The 19,281-nt window shown below is 35.6% G+C and overlaps 1 protein-coding gene across 1 annotated transcript in view; it reads right to left on the bottom strand.

Annotated features, from left to right (window-relative positions):
* Nucleotides 1-19,281, bottom strand: part of LOC109088128 (short transient receptor potential channel 5) — a 78,070-nt gene that overhangs the window by 4,271 nt on the left and 54,518 nt on the right. The window contains exons 4-10 of the mRNA XM_042731529.1: nucleotides 18,216-18,552; nucleotides 17,660-17,799; nucleotides 14,650-14,972; nucleotides 4,677-4,872; nucleotides 3,651-3,863; nucleotides 382-423; nucleotides 73-162 (exon numbers count right to left, since the gene is read on the bottom strand). Of these exons, the coding sequence (XP_042587463.1) occupies nucleotides 73-162; nucleotides 382-423; nucleotides 3,651-3,863; nucleotides 4,677-4,872; nucleotides 14,650-14,972; nucleotides 17,660-17,799; nucleotides 18,216-18,552 (1,341 nt within the window). The remainder of the gene's footprint in view (nucleotides 1-72; nucleotides 163-381; nucleotides 424-3,650; nucleotides 3,864-4,676; nucleotides 4,873-14,649; nucleotides 14,973-17,659; nucleotides 17,800-18,215; nucleotides 18,553-19,281) is intronic.

The raw sequence follows: 19,281 nt of genomic DNA, 5'->3' as shown, positions 1-19,281 counted from the left end.
GTTTCTGTTAGTAAGCATGCATTTCCTGATGTTTATGCAAGATAAATAGAGAACAGTCAGTTTCAGAAGCACCTTAAAATTCTCCTCTGTCAGCCCCTCGCTTGTCTTGGCGTTGCGGATCATGGACGCCACATATCTCTTCACTAGACTACGGATGACCTCCTGAGGGTTGAAGTAGAAGAAGAGAAAGCAAGCAATCAGACAGAACTCCCTAATCTTGTTAATCTGGAAATGTACAGCTGGATCTTTGGTGTGACAGTGCAAGGAGAAAGAATGACAGGGAAAACAAAGCCAGAGGCAAAGCGGTGTAATGCAATTACATGCACACTGTTTGTATTCTCACATGTGTGTGTAATTGCAGAGCTTTATATGCTGGCATACCTGATAATGCTGATTCTGTATCAGCCTGTCAGCATGCTTTTCCTGAAAGGAGAAACAAATATTCACACTGTTAATTATGCAAGGTAATTGAACTCATTAACTAATCAAATACATGACACTTTAATATTGATTTAATTTTTTGGAGGATCATTTAAATCCCAGGGTCATTCACAAAAAAACTCCATCCCCATCACTTACAACTGATTTATTAGCAGGACACACTGGTTTAAATAAATTAAAATGTAATATAATGAATTTTAATTAATGAATAAAAATATAATGAATGAATGAAATTATAAATTTATTATATAGTTATAAATAGTGTAGAATAAACCATTAATTGTGTTTGTCACCCAATACTAATGTTCCCATTATTCACCATCGACATTCAAATGACAGAATAATCAACCATATTTGAGAAAACTGTGCTTTTATTGGAAACAGTTTTGCTGCTTAATGTTTGTGAAATCCATGATACATTTTTTTCAGGATTCTTTGATAAATAGAATGTTCAAGAGAACAGAAATGTTTTGTAATATTAAAAATAACTTTAAAGATTCTTTTGATCAGTGTAATGCATCCTTGCTGAATTAAAGTAAAATGACCCAAAACATTTGAATGGTAGCATATAAACAGAGCTGATGGTCTTGAGAAAAGAAAGATAGTTTGATCACATGACTAAGACATGTAGCACTCTATCTGTTGATGCTGCTGATCCTCTGGTAGGACATTTAGGCTGATGCTAATTGCTCCAAAAAAGCCTGACAGTAACTAATTTCATGGAAATGAAGAAACAATTTGGTTTTATATCAACAATTTCCTATCACATCCATAATGGGAGAATCAATCAAAATTTTCCAAATGCAATTTCAATACTAATTTTCATGTGCAGTTGGCTATATACTCCCTCTCCAGCCCTAAAATGCTTTTGCATTGTATTGAGATGTCCTGCAGTCCTGCAGGTGCTTTCCAACGGGAATACTGATATTTGTAAACTCTGAAAACAAGGACAAAATCTGATGTGCACTTACACATGCAAATTTGCAGTGTGAGCTGAGAGATTCTTAGTATTCTTATCAGATATTACAGGAAAGCCGCTCTCCTCTTAGCTCTACATGTAGGCAGCTTTATATAATGATCAAGGTTTGATCCCAGCTCAGCAATGCCAGCAAACATGTGGGAGAGAGTTTTGAGCGAGCGTGCTTCAGTTGTGTGTGTTTGTGTGTGTGTTTGTGTGTGTGTTTGTGTGTGTGTCTGTGTGTGTGTGTATGAGTGTGTTTGTGTGTGTGTGTGTGTGTGTGTGTGTGTGTGTGTGTGTGTGCGTGTGTGCGTGTGTGCATGAATGACAGTGTGAGAAAGAGAAAGACAGAGAGTGCATGAGCATCTGTATTGAAGCAGGCCAATAAAGGCCGTGCAGAGAGATGGATTTGTAATAAAAGTGCGTCAGGTGGAACAAGAGAGGATATATTCGAAATGGAGATGACGAGAGTCCCGGAGTTTCAAGGGGAGTTGCATGGCAACACAGGAGGTTAAACTCCAGACAAACTCTGGCCATGTTACACCTCATTACATCATCAAAGGAGAAATAGAAACTTGTTGAATACAAAAAAAAAAAAATAATAATAATTAATTTATATGAAATTTCACTTCACTGATTCAATTGAAATAAAATTTGCTACCACTCAGGCCACTCTGAATGAAGCCAGTAGTTGATGTTTTGGGGGAGGGAGGCTAACAGGCCGGTTTTGACAAAAGACCTGTCTCATGAATTTTAATGAGGTCAAGCTGACGTTGCTAGGTAACTTTTCTGGTTATCTAACCTAATTAGTAGGTCATGCGCCAAGACTTTGCCATAGTAGGACTGATAAATGGGTAGCTGACCTGTTAAACATACTAAACTACATCTAAATCTATTTTAAACAGCTTGTCACCAGTCATTTTATAATAATTATACATGACACTTTCTTGACTTAATTTTAGAGACAAAGAATAATTGTCATTTGAAAAAATATATTACTGAACAGTAGTGTATCTTTTAAAGGGATACTCCACCCCAAAATGAAAATTTTGTCATTAATCACTTACCCCCATGTCGTTCCAAACCCGTAAAAGCTCAGTTCGTCTTCTGAACACAATTTAAGATATTTTTGATGAAAACTGGTAGGCCTGTGACTGTCCCATAGACTGCCAAGTAAATAACAGTATCAAGGTCCATAAAAGGTATGAAAGTCATGGTCAGAATACTTCATCTGCCATCAGACGTGCAATCTGGGTTATATGAAGCAACAGGAACAGTTTTTGTAAGCGAAGAAAACTAAAATAACGTCTTTATTCAACAATTCCTTTGTCAACGGTCTCCTCTTTGTCTCTCCATATCACCGTATGCTGCGTATGCTCTTCTGTAACAGCCGCGCCACAAGGAATTGTTGAATAAAGTCATTATTTTTGTTTTCTTCACTTACAAAAAGTGTTCCTGTTGCTTCATATAACCCAGATTGCATGTCAGATGGCAGATGGAGTATTATATTCTTGCTGTTTTTACTGTATTTCTGATTAATTAAATGTGGCCTTCGTCGAGCATAAGAGATTCTCTGAAAACATTCTACCGACCCCTGATTTTTTCAACAGTAGTGTTTATACTCTGCCCTTGATGTTAATAAAATAGAAAGCATGGTTATGTTATTCACATCCTCCCAATTAATGTGTGTTTGCATAAAATGTTTGAGTTATATGGTGTTGTAGACATACAGTACCACATTAATCTCACTGTTTCTGGAGATCAAGGTTGGTAGTAGAATATTTGATCTCAGAAATGACTAAATTGTAAATTATAGATTATAAATTTAATGTACAAAATTGTGTAAACACTTTCTCACAGATTTCTGTTGATTTCAAAGTTATGCTTATGTTATGCGTTATGATTTTTAAGCTGCTTTTGTTCAAGTCAAAGGTTTTTATACGTATTTTTCTCCCCCAGCGATACCTGAAAATAATGCATGATGATACCAGTCTAAACAAAATTACTGCATCCCACAATGAGTCAAAAAACAACAGTTCAAAAGCAATAAAAATGTAAATGGGCTGTTTTAGCATTCAGTGTGCTGATATATGTGTGTTGCTGTGCTGTTAGTCATTGAAATGGGTAATCAGTTACACAATGAGCCAGCTGCATTGTGCATAAAATGTGTAATTTAAACCAGAACCACTTGATCAGATTCAGATGAAATCACAGTGCGAATGTTTGAATGGATTCAGGTTGTTTTCTTTACCGTAAACTCCTTCAGATTCTCATGTTTATGGGGGTCTTCTTCAGGCGGAGCAGCCTCCGACCCACAGAGCCGCCCATGTACCCATCGACACAGGTACCAGAATGACTTAGGACTGGGGATGACGTTGAATGGTGGGGGGAGTGTACCACCCTCATCGAAATAACTCATCCAAAGCTTGGTTCGTGCAAACTTCCACTCGATGTCAGCATGGTCCTAAGGCACAGTGACAAATAAATTATTAATAATATGAAATGAATGATAAAGTAAGAAAAATTAATGAAGTGTGAGATAGTCAACCTATGTATCCAAAATGTATAAAAAATTATATTTACATATTTACATTACACAGTGTATTTTAAAAACCTATGAATGATAATTTATTACAATGAACAAAAGTTTAGGGTCAGTCATGTTTTTCTTTTCTTTTTTGGAATAAACTTACACTTTTATTCAGCAAGGATGCAATAAACTGATCGAAAGTTACAGTAAAGACGTATGATGTTACAAAAGATTTCTATTTCAAATGTTGTTATTTTGACCTTTCTATTCATCAAAGAAACTTGAAAAAATTTATCAGTTTCCACAAAAATATTAAACAGCCAAAACTGTGTTCAACAGAAGAAGAAATGTTTCACCAAATCTTAATATCAGAAATAAATCTGAAGGATCAGATGACACTGAAGACTAAAGTAATTTTGCTTTGCCATCACATGAAACTAGTGATATTTCACAATGTTACTGTAGTTACTGTATTTTTTATCAAATTACTGAAGCCTTGATAACCATGAGACATCTTTCTAGAACATTAAAAAATCTTACCACCCCCAACATTTGACTGAAACAAACATTTGTGTGTGAAAAAGACTAGAATTTCTATTTATCAGGAAGTGATATAATGTGGAGCATAAAAAAGACACCATTAAGTTACTATGGGAACCTGCTTGCAATTTGTTGGCCAGTCATCTGCATATATGTGTGTAATACAGAATATTTTGGACATTTTGAATTATTGTTGTCAGTACTCACAGCAATGAGCTGGTAGGAGTTGTTCATCATAGCGATGAGCATGTTAAGGAGAACCACCAGTGAGATGACATTGTAAGTGCCAAACATGGTGGCTCCAACAAACTCAGTGAACTCGTGCCGAGCTTTCACATTTGTTACATACAGATTCAGAAGGCCAAATATCGACCAGAACAGAGACTGAAGTGTTTCAAATAACCTGGAAGACAGATAGATGGAGAAACAGAAGCAAGAAAGAGAGAGAGAGAGAAAAAACATGAATCAAAATTTTGCGCAACAACATCACAGATGCATTTAGAATGGGACAGAGAAGATCACAAAGCTTCAGGGCTAAACGGTTCATTAGTAAATAATGAGAAAGGGATCAAGTTATTAAAAAATGTGCGTGAATGAAATACTGTTAGAGATTACGAAGAAGGAAATAAGGGAGATGAAGGCCATGTAACCAACAAACTAAGTGTACTCAAATTCATTTAATAAAAAATATTGTATTATTATATTATATTATAAAGAAAATAGCACACACTCTAGACATATACAGTATATAAACAGCTTTGATCCAGACTGTCTGTATGTATATATATATATATATATATGTATGTATATATATATATATATATATATATATATATATATATGTATGTTTGTATTTGTGTTGTGTGTGTGTGTGTATATACAGGTGCTGGTCATATAATTAGAATATCATCAAAAAGTTGATTTATTTCACTAATTCCATTCAAAAAGTGAAACTTGTATATTGTATTCATTCATTACACACAGACTGATATTTTTCAAATGTTTATTTCTTTTAATTTTGATGATTATAACTGACAACTAAGGAAAATCCCAAATTCAGTATCTCAGAAAATTAGAATATTGTGAAAAGGTTCAATATTGAAGACACCTGGTGCCACACTCTAATCAGCTTATTAACTCAAAACACCTGCAAAGGCCTTTAAATGGTCTCTCAGTGTAGTTCTGTAGGCTACACAATCATGGGGAACACTGCTGACTTGACAGTTGTCCAAAAGACGACCATTGACACCTTGCACAACGAGGGCAAGACACAAAAGGTCATTGCAAAAGAGGCTGGCTGTTCACAGAGCTCTGTGTCCAAGCACATTAATAGAGAGGCGAAGGGAAGAAAAAGATGTCGTAGAAAAAAGTGTACAAGCAATAGGGATAACCGCACCCTGGAGAGGATTTGTGAAACAAAACCCATTCAAAAATGTGGGGGATTCACAAAGAGTGGACTGCAGCTGGAGTCAGTGCTTCAAGAACCACTACGCACAGACGTATGCAAGACGTGGGTTTCAGCTGTCGGTTTCCTTGTGTCAAGCCACTCTTGAACAACAGACAGCGTCAGAAGCACCTCGCTTCAAAAAGGACTGGACTGCTGCTGAGTAGTCCAAGTTATGTTCTCTGATGAAAGTAAATTTTGCATTTTCTTTGGAAATCAGGGTCCTAGAGTCTGGAGGAAGAGAGGAGAGGCACACAATCTACATTGCTTGAGGTCCAGTGTAAAGTTTCCACAGTCAGTGATGGTTTGGGGTGCCATGGTGTTGGTCCACTGTGTTTTCTGAGGTACAAGGTCAGCACAGCATATACCAGGAAGTTTTAGAGCACTTCATGCTTCCTGCTGCTGACCAACTTTATGGAGATGCAGATTTCATTTTCCACCAGGACTTGGCACCTGCACACAGTGCCAAAGCTACCAGTACCTGGTTTAAGGACCATGGTATCCCTGTTCTTAATTGGCCAGCAAACTCGCCTGACCTTAACCCCATAGAAAATCTATAGGGTATTGTGAAGAGGAAGATGCGATATGCCAGACCCAAGAAGGCAGAAGAGCTGAAGGCCACTATCAGAGCAACCTGGGCTCTCATAACACCTGAGCAGTGCCACAGACTGATCGTCTCCATGCCACGCTGCATTGCTGCAGTAATTCAGGCAAAAGAAGCCCCAACTAAGTATTGAGTGCTGTACATGCTCATACTTTTCATGTTCATACTTTTGAGTTGGCCAAGATTTCTAAAAATCCTTTCTTTGTATTGGTCTTAAGTAATATTCTAATTTTCTGAGATACTGAATTTGGGATTTTCCTTAGTTGTCAGTTATAATCATCAAAATTTAAAAGAAATAAACATTTGAAATATATCAGTCTGTGTGTAATGAATGAATATAATATACAAGTTTCACTTTTTGAATGGAATTAGTTAAATAAATCAACTTTTTGATGATATTCTAATTATATGACCAGCACCTGTATACTGTATATATATATATACAGTGGCACAAAAATGGGGAATGCAGTATATGCAGTGCATAGGTGCGCCACACATAGGGGGTGCCATTTGCCAAAATCATTCTGTGAAAATCTTCTTTAATAAAACGTGATAAATAATCAAAAGCTTAGTTATTACAAATAATTAATGCAACATTTTTATTTAACACTTTTTAGAATTTTAATGAGTTCAAAAATGTATTTATTAAAAACTTATTAAGACGTGGAACAACCGTATCTCTTTGCAACCACAACAAACGGGAGACTTTTAAGATGCGCACTTCAGCTTGCCCTCAGCGCGCAAGTCAAACAACCTCTTGAACAAGAGTGGAAAAGGTAGGCTACAGGTGCCAAATGAGCTACAGTAGAACAACAGGGAACTGCGGTCTGATAAGCTATTGCTGTATGTCAGTAAAACAAACTTTCCTGTACTGTCAGCCGTTTTACTGTGATCACGATTCAAATTTATGCTCTTCAAATGGTGATAAAAGCTGCAAAACTGTGCATGCATGTATGTGCATTACATTTAAGAATGTCTCTCAAATGCATGCAGCCTACTGAAATATTCTGCAATTCGAGATCACAATAGGGCGCTAAGTTTTAAAAGTGTTTTTTTTTTTTTTTTTTTTACAATTTAATGCAGAGTAGGCCAAATGTGAGCACAGTGCAGTTAAATGTACTAGAAAATATGCACAAATTTTTCGTTAGTTTTTTTTTTTTTTTTTTTTACAATTTAATGCAGAGTAGGCCAAATGTGAGCACAGTGCAGTTAAATGTACTAGAAAATATGCACTAATTTTTCGTTAATTTTTTAAAGCACGAAAATGAAATCATATTTAAATGCATAGCCTAAAATAACTCATTTTACAGTCTTACATTATTTTCCTTTGTACAAAGCTTGATTTAGGTATGACAAAAGTGCTGCAATGAATTGATTTTGACAACTAATAGAATGTAAGAATAGAATGACTGATAACTTTTTCAGAGTTCATTGATTATATAAATACACTCAGTATTACTTGATGTAATTCACAACTATCTTACAATGAAGTACAAATGAATGGTATCCAGTTGTGTTATAGGCACTAAAACAGTCCAGTACATTAGAGTCAAATACATCCTGGTGAAAAAAAAAAAAAAAAAAAAACATGTTTGTGAATAGGCATTTGATTTACATTTGAGAGAAACTGAGAAGATTGTAAACAAGGATACAAACTAGCCCCTTTTCACTGAAAGTTGCAGTTGTAAATTTAAAATAGTAGTTCAATAATAATAGTAATAGTAATTCAAGTAGATTCAATGAGTTGAAACTCTTATTACTTCATAAACAATGCTGAACTTTGACAAAAAAATAGATTTTTAAATTTTATAATATTGATTTTATAATATCTAAATATAAATCCATTAGCAAAACATGTGACAAGAACTATATTACAGAGTTTAAATGGTAAAGGAGACAATAAATGATCCTTGGCTGCAATTTAGTGGCCATAGAGGGAATCCTGGCATTCATTTTAATAGTATTTGTTTTTCTATGGGTGAAATCTTGGCAGAAATCTTCCACTTAGAATGGCAAATTTTCCATGAATTATCTCTTTAAGTAAAAATGGAAAAATAAAAATAAAAAAATAAAATAAATAAATAAAAATTCAGATGTTCTTTCAAATAAAATTTACCATATAAAAATGTGCAAGAATATGGATAACTTTGAGGCAAATAAATAATATTATAATATATAAAAAGTAAGCAATATTACATGTGTTTGGGGAAAAAAAGTGTTCTACTGTCTGGGGTCTGCCATCAGGAGTTAAAGGGGATGTTATGTGACACACTTTTCTTTTTTCCTTGTTTTTACTTTTCACATTTTCCTCTATGGTATTAAAAGGGGGGAAGGGGGTTCAATCCTTTGTCACCTTTTTTTTTTTCTTGTTTGTATCCTTCCATGCACAAGCTAGTAATGGGTCTTTGGTCACTGACTTGCAGAAAGTTTTCAGCGCGAGTTAGTGTTAGAGGCTACTAGAATACAGGGGGGTGCCGATACTGATCTTGCGTACCCCTCGGCAAATGTGCAGTTCCACCCCTGTATATATATATATATATATATATATATATATATATATATATATATATATATATATATATATATACATATACATATACACACACACACACACTGACGGACAGATAGATAGATACTGGCAGTCTGAAAATGTATTTAAAATTTATTGAATTGCACAAATTGATGGTTTACGTGCACACAAACATGCACTAACAATATGACACTGCTGCGTAAATAACCCTACTAGAAGCTACAGTATTCCAATGTACAGCATCAAAAGTTTCTAAGATTCAAAGTTTGTGTGTCTACGAGCTCCCTCAGGGTGAAAGGAATTGTGATATTATTCATCTCATTAAATATTCAACATTGACTTTCACTAAAGTCTTGGCAGAGATAAATACAAAGTGGTTTCCTGAACACTGGAAAAAAGGAGTTGAACTGAAAAAAGCAGAATTGAAAGAATGTAGCACCGTGGATCATTTATGGAAGCAAGTATTAGACTGCCTTTGATAGAGTTTGATTTGAGAAACTTCAGTGGCACAGGCATACAAAAGAAACACATAACAAGACTGCTGAGCAAAACAATTGACCATATGCACAGAGCGCTATTTAGAACTTCCGGATAAAGATAAGCCAGCTCGTAATCTTCCGGTGAAGCTCATTTTATGTGCTATAGGGAGGTAGAGACTCTCACAGAAACCTCTCCTGCCTCATTCTTATCAAAAACTGAGAAACAAAACCAACTGCAACACCCTAAATAATGATAGCAGAAATAACATACAGTTTCATGTTATTAAAGAACATATAATTTTATATGCAGAGTCTGATAATTCCAGGAAAGTACCCAGACACATAACTGTACATTTGAATGCTGACAAATAAACACTATCGTAACTGTTTAGGCAGTCAGGCTAATCTCTTTAATGGCATCATAATGGTATTCTCGATAACCAATCTCTTACCTTCATAGTCATGAACACATTTTTTAAGTCTTATAAAAATTTTAAGCATTTATTATTTCTCAATGTTGTGCAGTAAAATTGAAATTATTATAGGTTCACTTTCTAATTCAGGAAGACTACATGAAGAAATGTGCCAAAAACGTGTCTCGGCGAAAAATAAAGACTTTTTAAGATGAAAATGAAATTACCATTATAACCATGATATAGTAGATGAGCTCATTGGCTGCATCTGCCATTTCAACTCCCTAGTTTATGTCACGTCTTTTGATTTATTATAAAATAAATATTATAACAAATTTAGTACTTTATGACACTGAAGAGCAAGTGCAGGAAGTTTGTCATTTAAAGAAATAAATAAGGCCAGACAACAGCCTATAATGCTGAATTATTTAAATATATAGTTAAATACAAATTAAATGTTATAACAAATAAATGCATTCAGTATTTTTAAATGTTTAGATTTAATTTAATAACTACATCGTTTAAGTTTTATCCAACATAGACTAGTTGCTGCTGTAGTTTTGTTAGTCTGAATTTAATCTGAATCGCTTAATGCACAGCTCTATTTTGACACAGGCTCATCAGATGACTTATTCTGTTGCCTCTGTCAATCATAGCAATGACTCGCGGCATGATTTAACGTATTCTCTCACGTAAATTTAACATTCGTTTTTGTCATTCCTGAAACGGTGTACGTGGATGTTTGGTCATCGTAGACAAAGAAAACTTTTCTCCAAATTGTGAATGGATTATAGAGAAACTGAGCAAAGGGCGCACCTCTTAGGGCACAGTGCACTTGACCGGAAATGACTGAGCTGGCTTATCTAAAACCAGGAAGTAATCGTGTATATGGTCAATTGAGCAACACACAGCCAGACTATTGAAAGAACGCTTGCAACGAAAAGTGCTGTGTCCAGGAATCCAGTGTGAGAGATGTAAATAAAAGTATTTTATTTTGCGTTTGTCTCACTGCCTTTAATTCTCAAGGGCATGTGCAGTGGCATCCCTTGCACACTTTGTGCCCTAGGCAAGATAAAACATGGCCAAAAACACCCTCAACAACATGTAAGAGTGTGTATATATATATATATATATATATATAAATATGTATATACACACACACACACACACACACACACACACACTCACTGGCCACTTTATTAGGTAAACCTTGCAAGTACCGTGTTGGACCCTCTTTTGCCTTCAGAACTGCCTTAATTCTTTATGGCATAAATTCAACAAGGTGTTAGAAAGATTCCTCAGAGATTTTGGTCCATATTGACATGATAGCATCATGCAGTTGCTGCAGATTTGTCAGCTGCACATCCATGATGCGAATCTCCCGTTCCACCACATCCCAAAGCAGCTCTATTGGATTAAGGTCTGGTGACTATGGAGGCAAATTTGAGTAAAGTGAACTCATTGTCATGTTCAAGAAACCAGTCTGAGATGATTTGAGCTTTGTGACATTATCCTGCTGGAAGTAGCCATCAGAAGATGGATACACTGTAGTCATAAAGGGATGGACATGGTCAGCAACAATACTCAAGTAGGCTGTGGCGTTTAAACGATGCTCAGTTGGTACTAAGGGGCCCAAAGTGTGCCAAGAAAATATCATCCACACCATTACACAGTGTGCTTCAGAAACCCTCCTCCTTCCCCAGCTCCACCTGTATAAATCTGCTAGAGGTTAATTTCATGAATATTATATATTTCAGTATCAATTGAAAAAAATATTCTACAAACAGATATGCTTGATTGCTTGATTTGATTTTGATATGCTTGTGATTAACACTTGAGGCTTGATTTCCTTAAATCCATCTGACTTAAAATGTGACAAGATAAGTGAGGTAAGTGACCCCAGTTTGAATGGGCATGATATATCGATATATCTGTGCACAAGCTGGGGTGTCCATTTTGAACACATGGGCTGGATTTAGAAGGCTGCATCCATGTGATATTTTTGGTGCATTCAATGTCACTGATATAATCAATGAATAAAAAATAAAGCGTGGCCAGCACCTTAACCACAGGACTGCCGTGACAGACATGCCATGGCAAAGCCCTAATGGAGGCACACAGGTTTGCCTCAAGCACCTCACTGACTTGTCAGAGATAGTGACATAACAACTGGCAGTCCACTAGAGCCAGCAGCCCTCCACATCCAGCGCTATTTCAGCCGACATTTGGCATTTGAAGGTTTTGAATTGAAAGACCAAAATAATACAGAGAAGACATGAATATGTTCTGAGCATACTGGTGTGTGTAAGATCAGGCTTCAGAAATCTATTTTGCCTCTATGCACTGAAAAAAAAAGAAGAAGTTTTTTTAAGCAGAATTTTCCCAGTAAAATGCACAAAGCAAGATACATTTATTTGACAAGCCAAAAAAAAAAGATACAATTCTCAGTTATTTGAGAATACATTTTGAATCAAGTTTATATTCCTTAAACTACTCTCTCTCTTAAAAAAAAAAACACCTTTGTACCTTCTTTACCCCTAAAGGTTGCATATCAGTACCTTAAAAGGTCATTTTAGTACCTAAAGTGTAAATATTAGTATCTAAATGGTACATATTTTCCCAATACAGGCTTTAAAAAAAAGAAGGAAAAAAAGACAAAGAAAAGAAAAGAAAAGAAATAAAGGAAAAAAAGAAGAAGAAGCTAATATAATTTTTTTTTCTTTTTTTTTTTTCTTTTTTTTTTTTAGTGTGTCTTTTTGAAAGGCCCAAGCCACATGAATGTCAAAGACTTTAATCTGTGAAGGAGAGTCTCAGTGACTGAACCTCAGAAAAACACCACAGGAAGCCTGAAGGAGCTCTTGCTGCTTCTGATGTGATGTGGGTTAAGGGATTTGATATCTAGGTGTGGTAATGCCACATACAGCTCATATGCAGTTCCACAGGCAAAAAACAGAATTCTGATGGAAATGCAAGAAAATCCCCAGACGTTTCAACAACATCAGGTTTTTTTATGTTTCGGGTGTTTCTATTTCACACAGCAGCTGCAGTTTTGCAGTCTGAGACACAGCACAGATTTATTTTCTTCTTTCTCAACGTTTGCTCTCATAAATATTCATGAGGTGATTCTTGAACCTGCATTATTGTGCAGTGTTGGATGATTGTGTGGTGACGTGTCATTGATCGACAAATCACTGGAAAAGCAAAAGGTCTTGATGAATATTCAGAAGCAGCATCACTGCTGCCCTATAAGGCATTGACTGAGGCTGACCTGGACCTGCAGTGCAGGAAAGGATGAATGTATGTTGTAAACAAACAGTGTTGAGGAAGCTTCCTTTAAACTATTAACAATGTAAAATTGTTCAAAAACAGTAGTGGTCGACCTAAATTTTTTTTTTTTTTTTTTTTTTTTTTTTTTTTTGACAGCCGATGCTGAGAGATAGTTGGCGGTCATGCACTTATAAGTCTGCAATCTTACACACAAAGCCACAAGAAGAAGATGATGCAGGCTGCTGTGAAGTGCGTTCACAAGAGTTCTAACAGTTCGGACATTGCATTAATCAGAGGTAAAAAAAAATGATATACATACTGTTCAGTTTCTTGCACAGACTGATCGTTTTGTGTCTTTACACATCAATATATCGTCACGAGCTGCAAATTTAATTTGGATTTTTCTTTGAATGTTTTTTTTTCTCTCATAGATTCTGTGACCATTGACAAGCACTGTAGACGGAGAGACTGCAACGGCTGAAGTTAAAAAAAAATCATAATTTGTGTTCTACTGAAGAAACAAAGTCACCTACATCTTGGATGCACTAGGGGTAAGCAGATAAACATCAAATTTCCATTTTTGGGTGAACTATCCCTTTAACTACTTAAGCTATATGCGGGGCAATAGAATGCTGCAGGGATGATGTAACTGTGTTAGAATTTAGCTCTACCAGTTCCATCACCCTAAAGTCAATGTTTTTTTGTTTTTGTTTTTTTAATGGGTTTTTGGTCAAATGCCTGAAATAAGGTATGTGGTTAACACAAGCTCCAGATATTTTCACGTTTTATTATTCTGACATAAAATACATCAGTAAAAGAGTTTTTATTTATTTTATTTTATTTTTATTTTTTATTTTTTACCTTTTACAAGAAAAAAGGTGGCTGCTAACAAGCGGCTAAACGCAACTACAGAGGTTGTTGAGGACATTTAACATCATCACACAAGAACAAGTAAACTCATCTACTTAGTACTCTACTTTTATAGCATTTTAGTGTTTATAATTGCATATTTGCTAACTATTTTAACTCAAATTTTGTGGGAAAATCAAGAGTTGTCAGAAGCTACTAAGCTAATGGCAGTGAAGTCTTGCAATCATGGTAGAGTTAGTTTATAGCCTATCATTTAGCTTTTTACTTCTGATGGTTTTATTTAGTATATATGCTTCAAAATTCATAAAAGTTGTATTTATTTGTGAAGATTACTATGACAAAAAATGTGTAATAATCATAAACTTTAGTAGGTCACAGCTCTTTTTTTCTGCAATAATCCAAAAATTAATGGAAAAATTATTGTGGGAACCAGAAACCAGGGAGAAGCCAACTTCAGGGTTGGCCTACAAAAACACATCATCAATGCAACACTCTATATTTAAACTATTTAAAGGGGCCTCCAATAACTTACTAAATATATAACATAATATGATAGATAAGTAATAAACTTACGTAGAGAATGCATTGTTCTGTTTCTCGCAGCGGATCCCCTTGCAGTGGTTGGGTTCATCTGCTGCCTCGGTCTCGTAGTAAAAGTAAAGCTGGTTGAGTCCATTGGCGAAGGCCAGCAGCACTAGACAGTAGATGAAAAGGAACTTGAGGATATCCAGCAGCATGCGGCCAAGAGAAATTTGCAGCGGGCCAAGGTGAGAGTTGGCCGTGAAGAGGGAGATGAGCCGAAGTGAGCTGAAGATGTTAGCAATGGCAAATAAAGCCTCAGCGATCAGCGTCGGATGCCACATCTCCCATTCCTCTCGTGGACGAGAACTGTTATACTGGAAAGAAAATAAAAACATTCAAATATATTATTAATTATTTATCATGTAGTTTCATTGTTAGAACTCTATGTCGTTCCCATTTAGTGCATTGAAGTGCAAAACCCTGTGTCTTAAGTTTAAAATGTACTTTACACAAGTATGTTACACACAATTGCTTCTAGTTATGCAAACAATGTTTAGTATAATGCAAACAGTTAATAGTAGTGCAAGACTCTTATGCTCACCAAGGATGCATTTATTTATTCAAAAATAATACAAAAAATAGTAATATTGTGAAATATTATTGCAATTTAATATAACAATTTTCTTTTTAAATATATTTTATTCTGTGGTGGCAAAACAGAATGTTCAGCATCATTACTCCAGTCTTCAATTTTACATGATCCTTCAGAAATCATTCTTATATACTGATTTGCTACTCAAGAAACAATTTTTATGATTATCAGTGTTGAAAACAGTAGTGTTACTTATTTTATAAATTTTTAATCATCAGTGTATGTGCAACGGGACCATACTTACAGATAGTTGGCTAAGTGTTTGCACATTTGTGTAGAGTCCATTTTTAGCCCATATTCACGTACTTTAACACCCACAGTCCAACATAGCCAGGTGCTAAATGCACTGGTATAGCGCTGCATCTTGCATATTTAAATTCATTGCCAAGTCACTGTCATTTTTTTCTGGGCAAACAAGCCTCCTTTTTATGCAAATGTGGCTTAATGGATCAGATTCACATACGTGAATGGATTGGCTTATTTTCCTGATGCAGTTAACACTATGCTATTACCACCTACAGAAGATGATGGTAATTGTATTTAAAAATGATGCTTGTGCACATTTTCCAGTGATCATGGAAGGAGTAATTCATCAAATGATGATCAAAAGATGGAAAAGAGATTGATAACTGTCATGTATACAGATGTGCTGTGTAGTTGAGCACAATTTTGCCATTTTAAAGAGTCAATTGCAGTGTTGCAATAAAAACTGCAATGCAAATTGCAATTAACACTAATAATATAAGTGTGTTTGCACCAATACCTAATCTGCATGATTCCTTGAGTGAATCAGGTGCTGTAACAATACAGACAACAGATGCAAATAAAATAAGTAATAAATAAATAATGGAAAAGATGCAGAATGTGGAAGCTACAGTTCTTCCATTATTTTTTGTTCTGGATATGCCTTATTCCAGGCAGTTGAGTCAAAGTTCTAACAGGTTCTTAAAGGGGTCCTATTATGCTCTTTTACAAGGTCTTGATTTTGTTTTGGGGGTGTACAAGAACAGGCTCTCATACTTGGTTGTTCGAAAAACATAAATTTTCACGTATTTTACATTATTACAACAACTCTCTCCCCAGTCTGACATGAACGGCTTGAATAGTTCCTGCATTAAATGAAGGCCCACCTTCTGAAATACAAAATGCGCTGTGATTGGTTAGCTGCGCCAGTCTGTGTTGTGATTGGTTAGTTGGGCCAGTGTGTATTGTGATTGACAGCACTCGGCACCTGGTCTGGAAATCTCATGCCCTTTATCATAGCCACCTGTGAGCTTCAGTTTAAATATTGCGTCAAAATCAAATCAATTTGTACGCAATTTACACCCAGATGATTGTAACCACTCTAAACTCGTCTGCCTTGGGAAAGCTAGCGTGTCTCCGACATAGTGATAACACTCGTTGCCTTCTCTAGTGTAGCTCAACCAGGTCTCGTCCCACTCGTCCCACGTGCTTTTTGTGATATCACAAATCCTGGAAAATATGCGTTGTAGTCCAAACGAGTCGTTCGTTGTAGTTTTTGAAAAGTGATTTTTGTTAAATAAAATATCTCCTTTTGAACTGAACTTTGAGCTTTGTAACTCTGCAGATCTTTTTATGCTGAAAAAGCAATATAACTAAAGTTGAAAAAGTGAAAAAGCATAATAGCACCCCTTTAAGACATTTCCTGAGCTTTTGCCTTGCATAACTTCACTTGAGGGTGGAATGAGATGCCTTCTCCCCTCAGCACCATCCCTCAATTCCATGTTTCGGTGGGCAGAGAAATAATTTTGGATTTCAGTGCAAGGCATGGCTGAGATTTTCTTGCTTTAAATTCTGTTCTCTACTGGGACTAAGACCACAGTATTAACTGTCTAATAAATTCACCCTCTACACTGAAAAACAAAAAGTAAAAAATATTTATTTTACTCAGAAATTGTTAGAAAATTTTACAAACAATTACAAAGAAATAAAGAAAGCAACCCTGAAAAAAAGTGTAAAAAGTAGAAAAACTGAAATACTATTTTCTTGTAAAAGATACTTTGTTTTATTTACAATTTTAAAAAAATATTTTTTGTTATATTAACATTTTTTTTTTACAGTGAATTCCCACGTTTTGAAATCGTACTATAAAATACTAATACATGTAGACACGAACATTCACACAAATATTTATAGCTTGTAAATGTAATTCTTGAGAACATGTCCAAACACAAAACAGAACATAACTTATACGGCTTGGACCATTTATCATCACACACACACATGCTGTAAGGGACTCGTGTGGGCTGAAACCCCTTCCATGCAGGGTGACTAACACAGCTGCAGATGGTCATGAAGTCTGGATTGTGTCTGCGTGCATGTGCTCGCGTGCATTTGAGTGTGAGTGTGGATGACTGAATCGACAGTGAAACATTTACAGGAGCTCACCTTGACATACGCGACAATCTTTAGAGATATTGTGGCCAAATAGAGAGAATTCATGGCGAAGTCCATCAGGTTCCACCAGTCATGGACATACACAGTAAAACCTCCATCCCACATCTCCTTAATCTCAGCCCATATAAAGCCTATGAGCAAAACACAAATGTATAGTCATTAACTTGGGATGTACAATAGTGATTATTGGAAAATATTTTAAACAAAATATTTCAAACGATACTGGTTACATTTTTGAATGAATTCTATTAATCAGTGTGAGTCAATGTAAGTCAATGTGAAATTTATCTTAAACTTATTTTAAATGTCTAAATAAAAGCGTTAAAACAATTGAGATTATTGAATATTAAATGGTTCAGGCTTAACTAATTGAAGAACTTTATTACTTAGGGTTAAGGTTAACAGATAAGTAAAAATCCCTGACCAGAATATTTGAGGAATATTACTACAGTGTTGACTTGCACACTATATGTGATATCATAACTACATCATTACTATGTAACAAAAATCAACAAGCTATCCCCATCACACACACTCTCATACTCACCTAGCACCCAAGGTAGTATCATCCACTCCACCACAGTGGGTGGAGGGCCCTGCATGTGTAGGTTGGTGCGTGCTATGTGCTGTGAAGCCAGGAGGAGGAGGAAGAGGAAGGTGAGGTAGGAGGCTGTGTGGCAAATAAATTTGATGAAGGGTTTTTTGATGAAGAGCCCCAACGTGCTTTTTGGAGCCAGCAGGTAGACCAGTGAGAAGACAGGGAAGAGCAGGCCGATAATGAAGCACATGACCAGCTTAACTGCCCAGTGACGGCGCCGCCAGCCAGGAAAGCCGTCATACCATTGTGTGGCCAAGAGCTGCTGACAGTTTGGCTGTGCCACAAACTGGAGAGAAAAGAGAGAGAGAGATTTGTAAATGGATTTTAAAGGATTTGTATATGCTCATGCATAATGGCAACCACACGCAGAAGGACCAATTAACTTTGAGAAAAAGGAACATTATTCATTCCGACAAGAATGAGTAATCTTTCATCTATCCTACAGATGGGTAAAACTACATATTTTCATAATCCATTCGTTGGTGGGTGGTATGAATGATCTTAAGGAAAACATGTCTAATTAGGGTCCACCAGGATCTGTTTCTTAACATTCACAGGATGCATTGAAGCATCCAACAAAAAAAAAAAAAATGTTTTCAACTTCACATGCCATCTTAAAAATGCAGCACTCATTGTGCAAACTTTTAAACTTGTTTGAAAAGTTTTGTGTACTCTGTTTGGTGCCTGAATAGAAATCCGATACAATCGATTTATGATGCATGGATTTATTTATGATATATGCATTTATGATTTAAATATAACAAATAACTTAGTTTTACGCCTTAATTCGTTTTCCACCTTTATTTCTCCCTTACAAGTGATTTACAAGTATGTTGAGAATCGGTTTAACCAAATCATTAAAATGAACCAGAAGTATGAAAGAACAGTTAGTTCACAAAAAAAAGTTTTTCAAGCAATACTTCATCCAATTAATAATTTGTCTTTCAATTTAATGTACCATTATTTGTTTTATTTTTCAAGTAATATTTTTTTAATTCAAAGCATTGCTTAATAT

Source organism: Cyprinus carpio, chromosome A1 (genome assembly GCF_018340385.1).
Source record: "Cyprinus carpio isolate SPL01 chromosome A1, ASM1834038v1, whole genome shotgun sequence".
NCBI lineage: Eukaryota > Metazoa > Chordata > Actinopteri > Cypriniformes > Cyprinidae > Cyprinus > Cyprinus carpio.
This window is presented reverse-complemented; position numbering and strand designations above follow the sequence as displayed.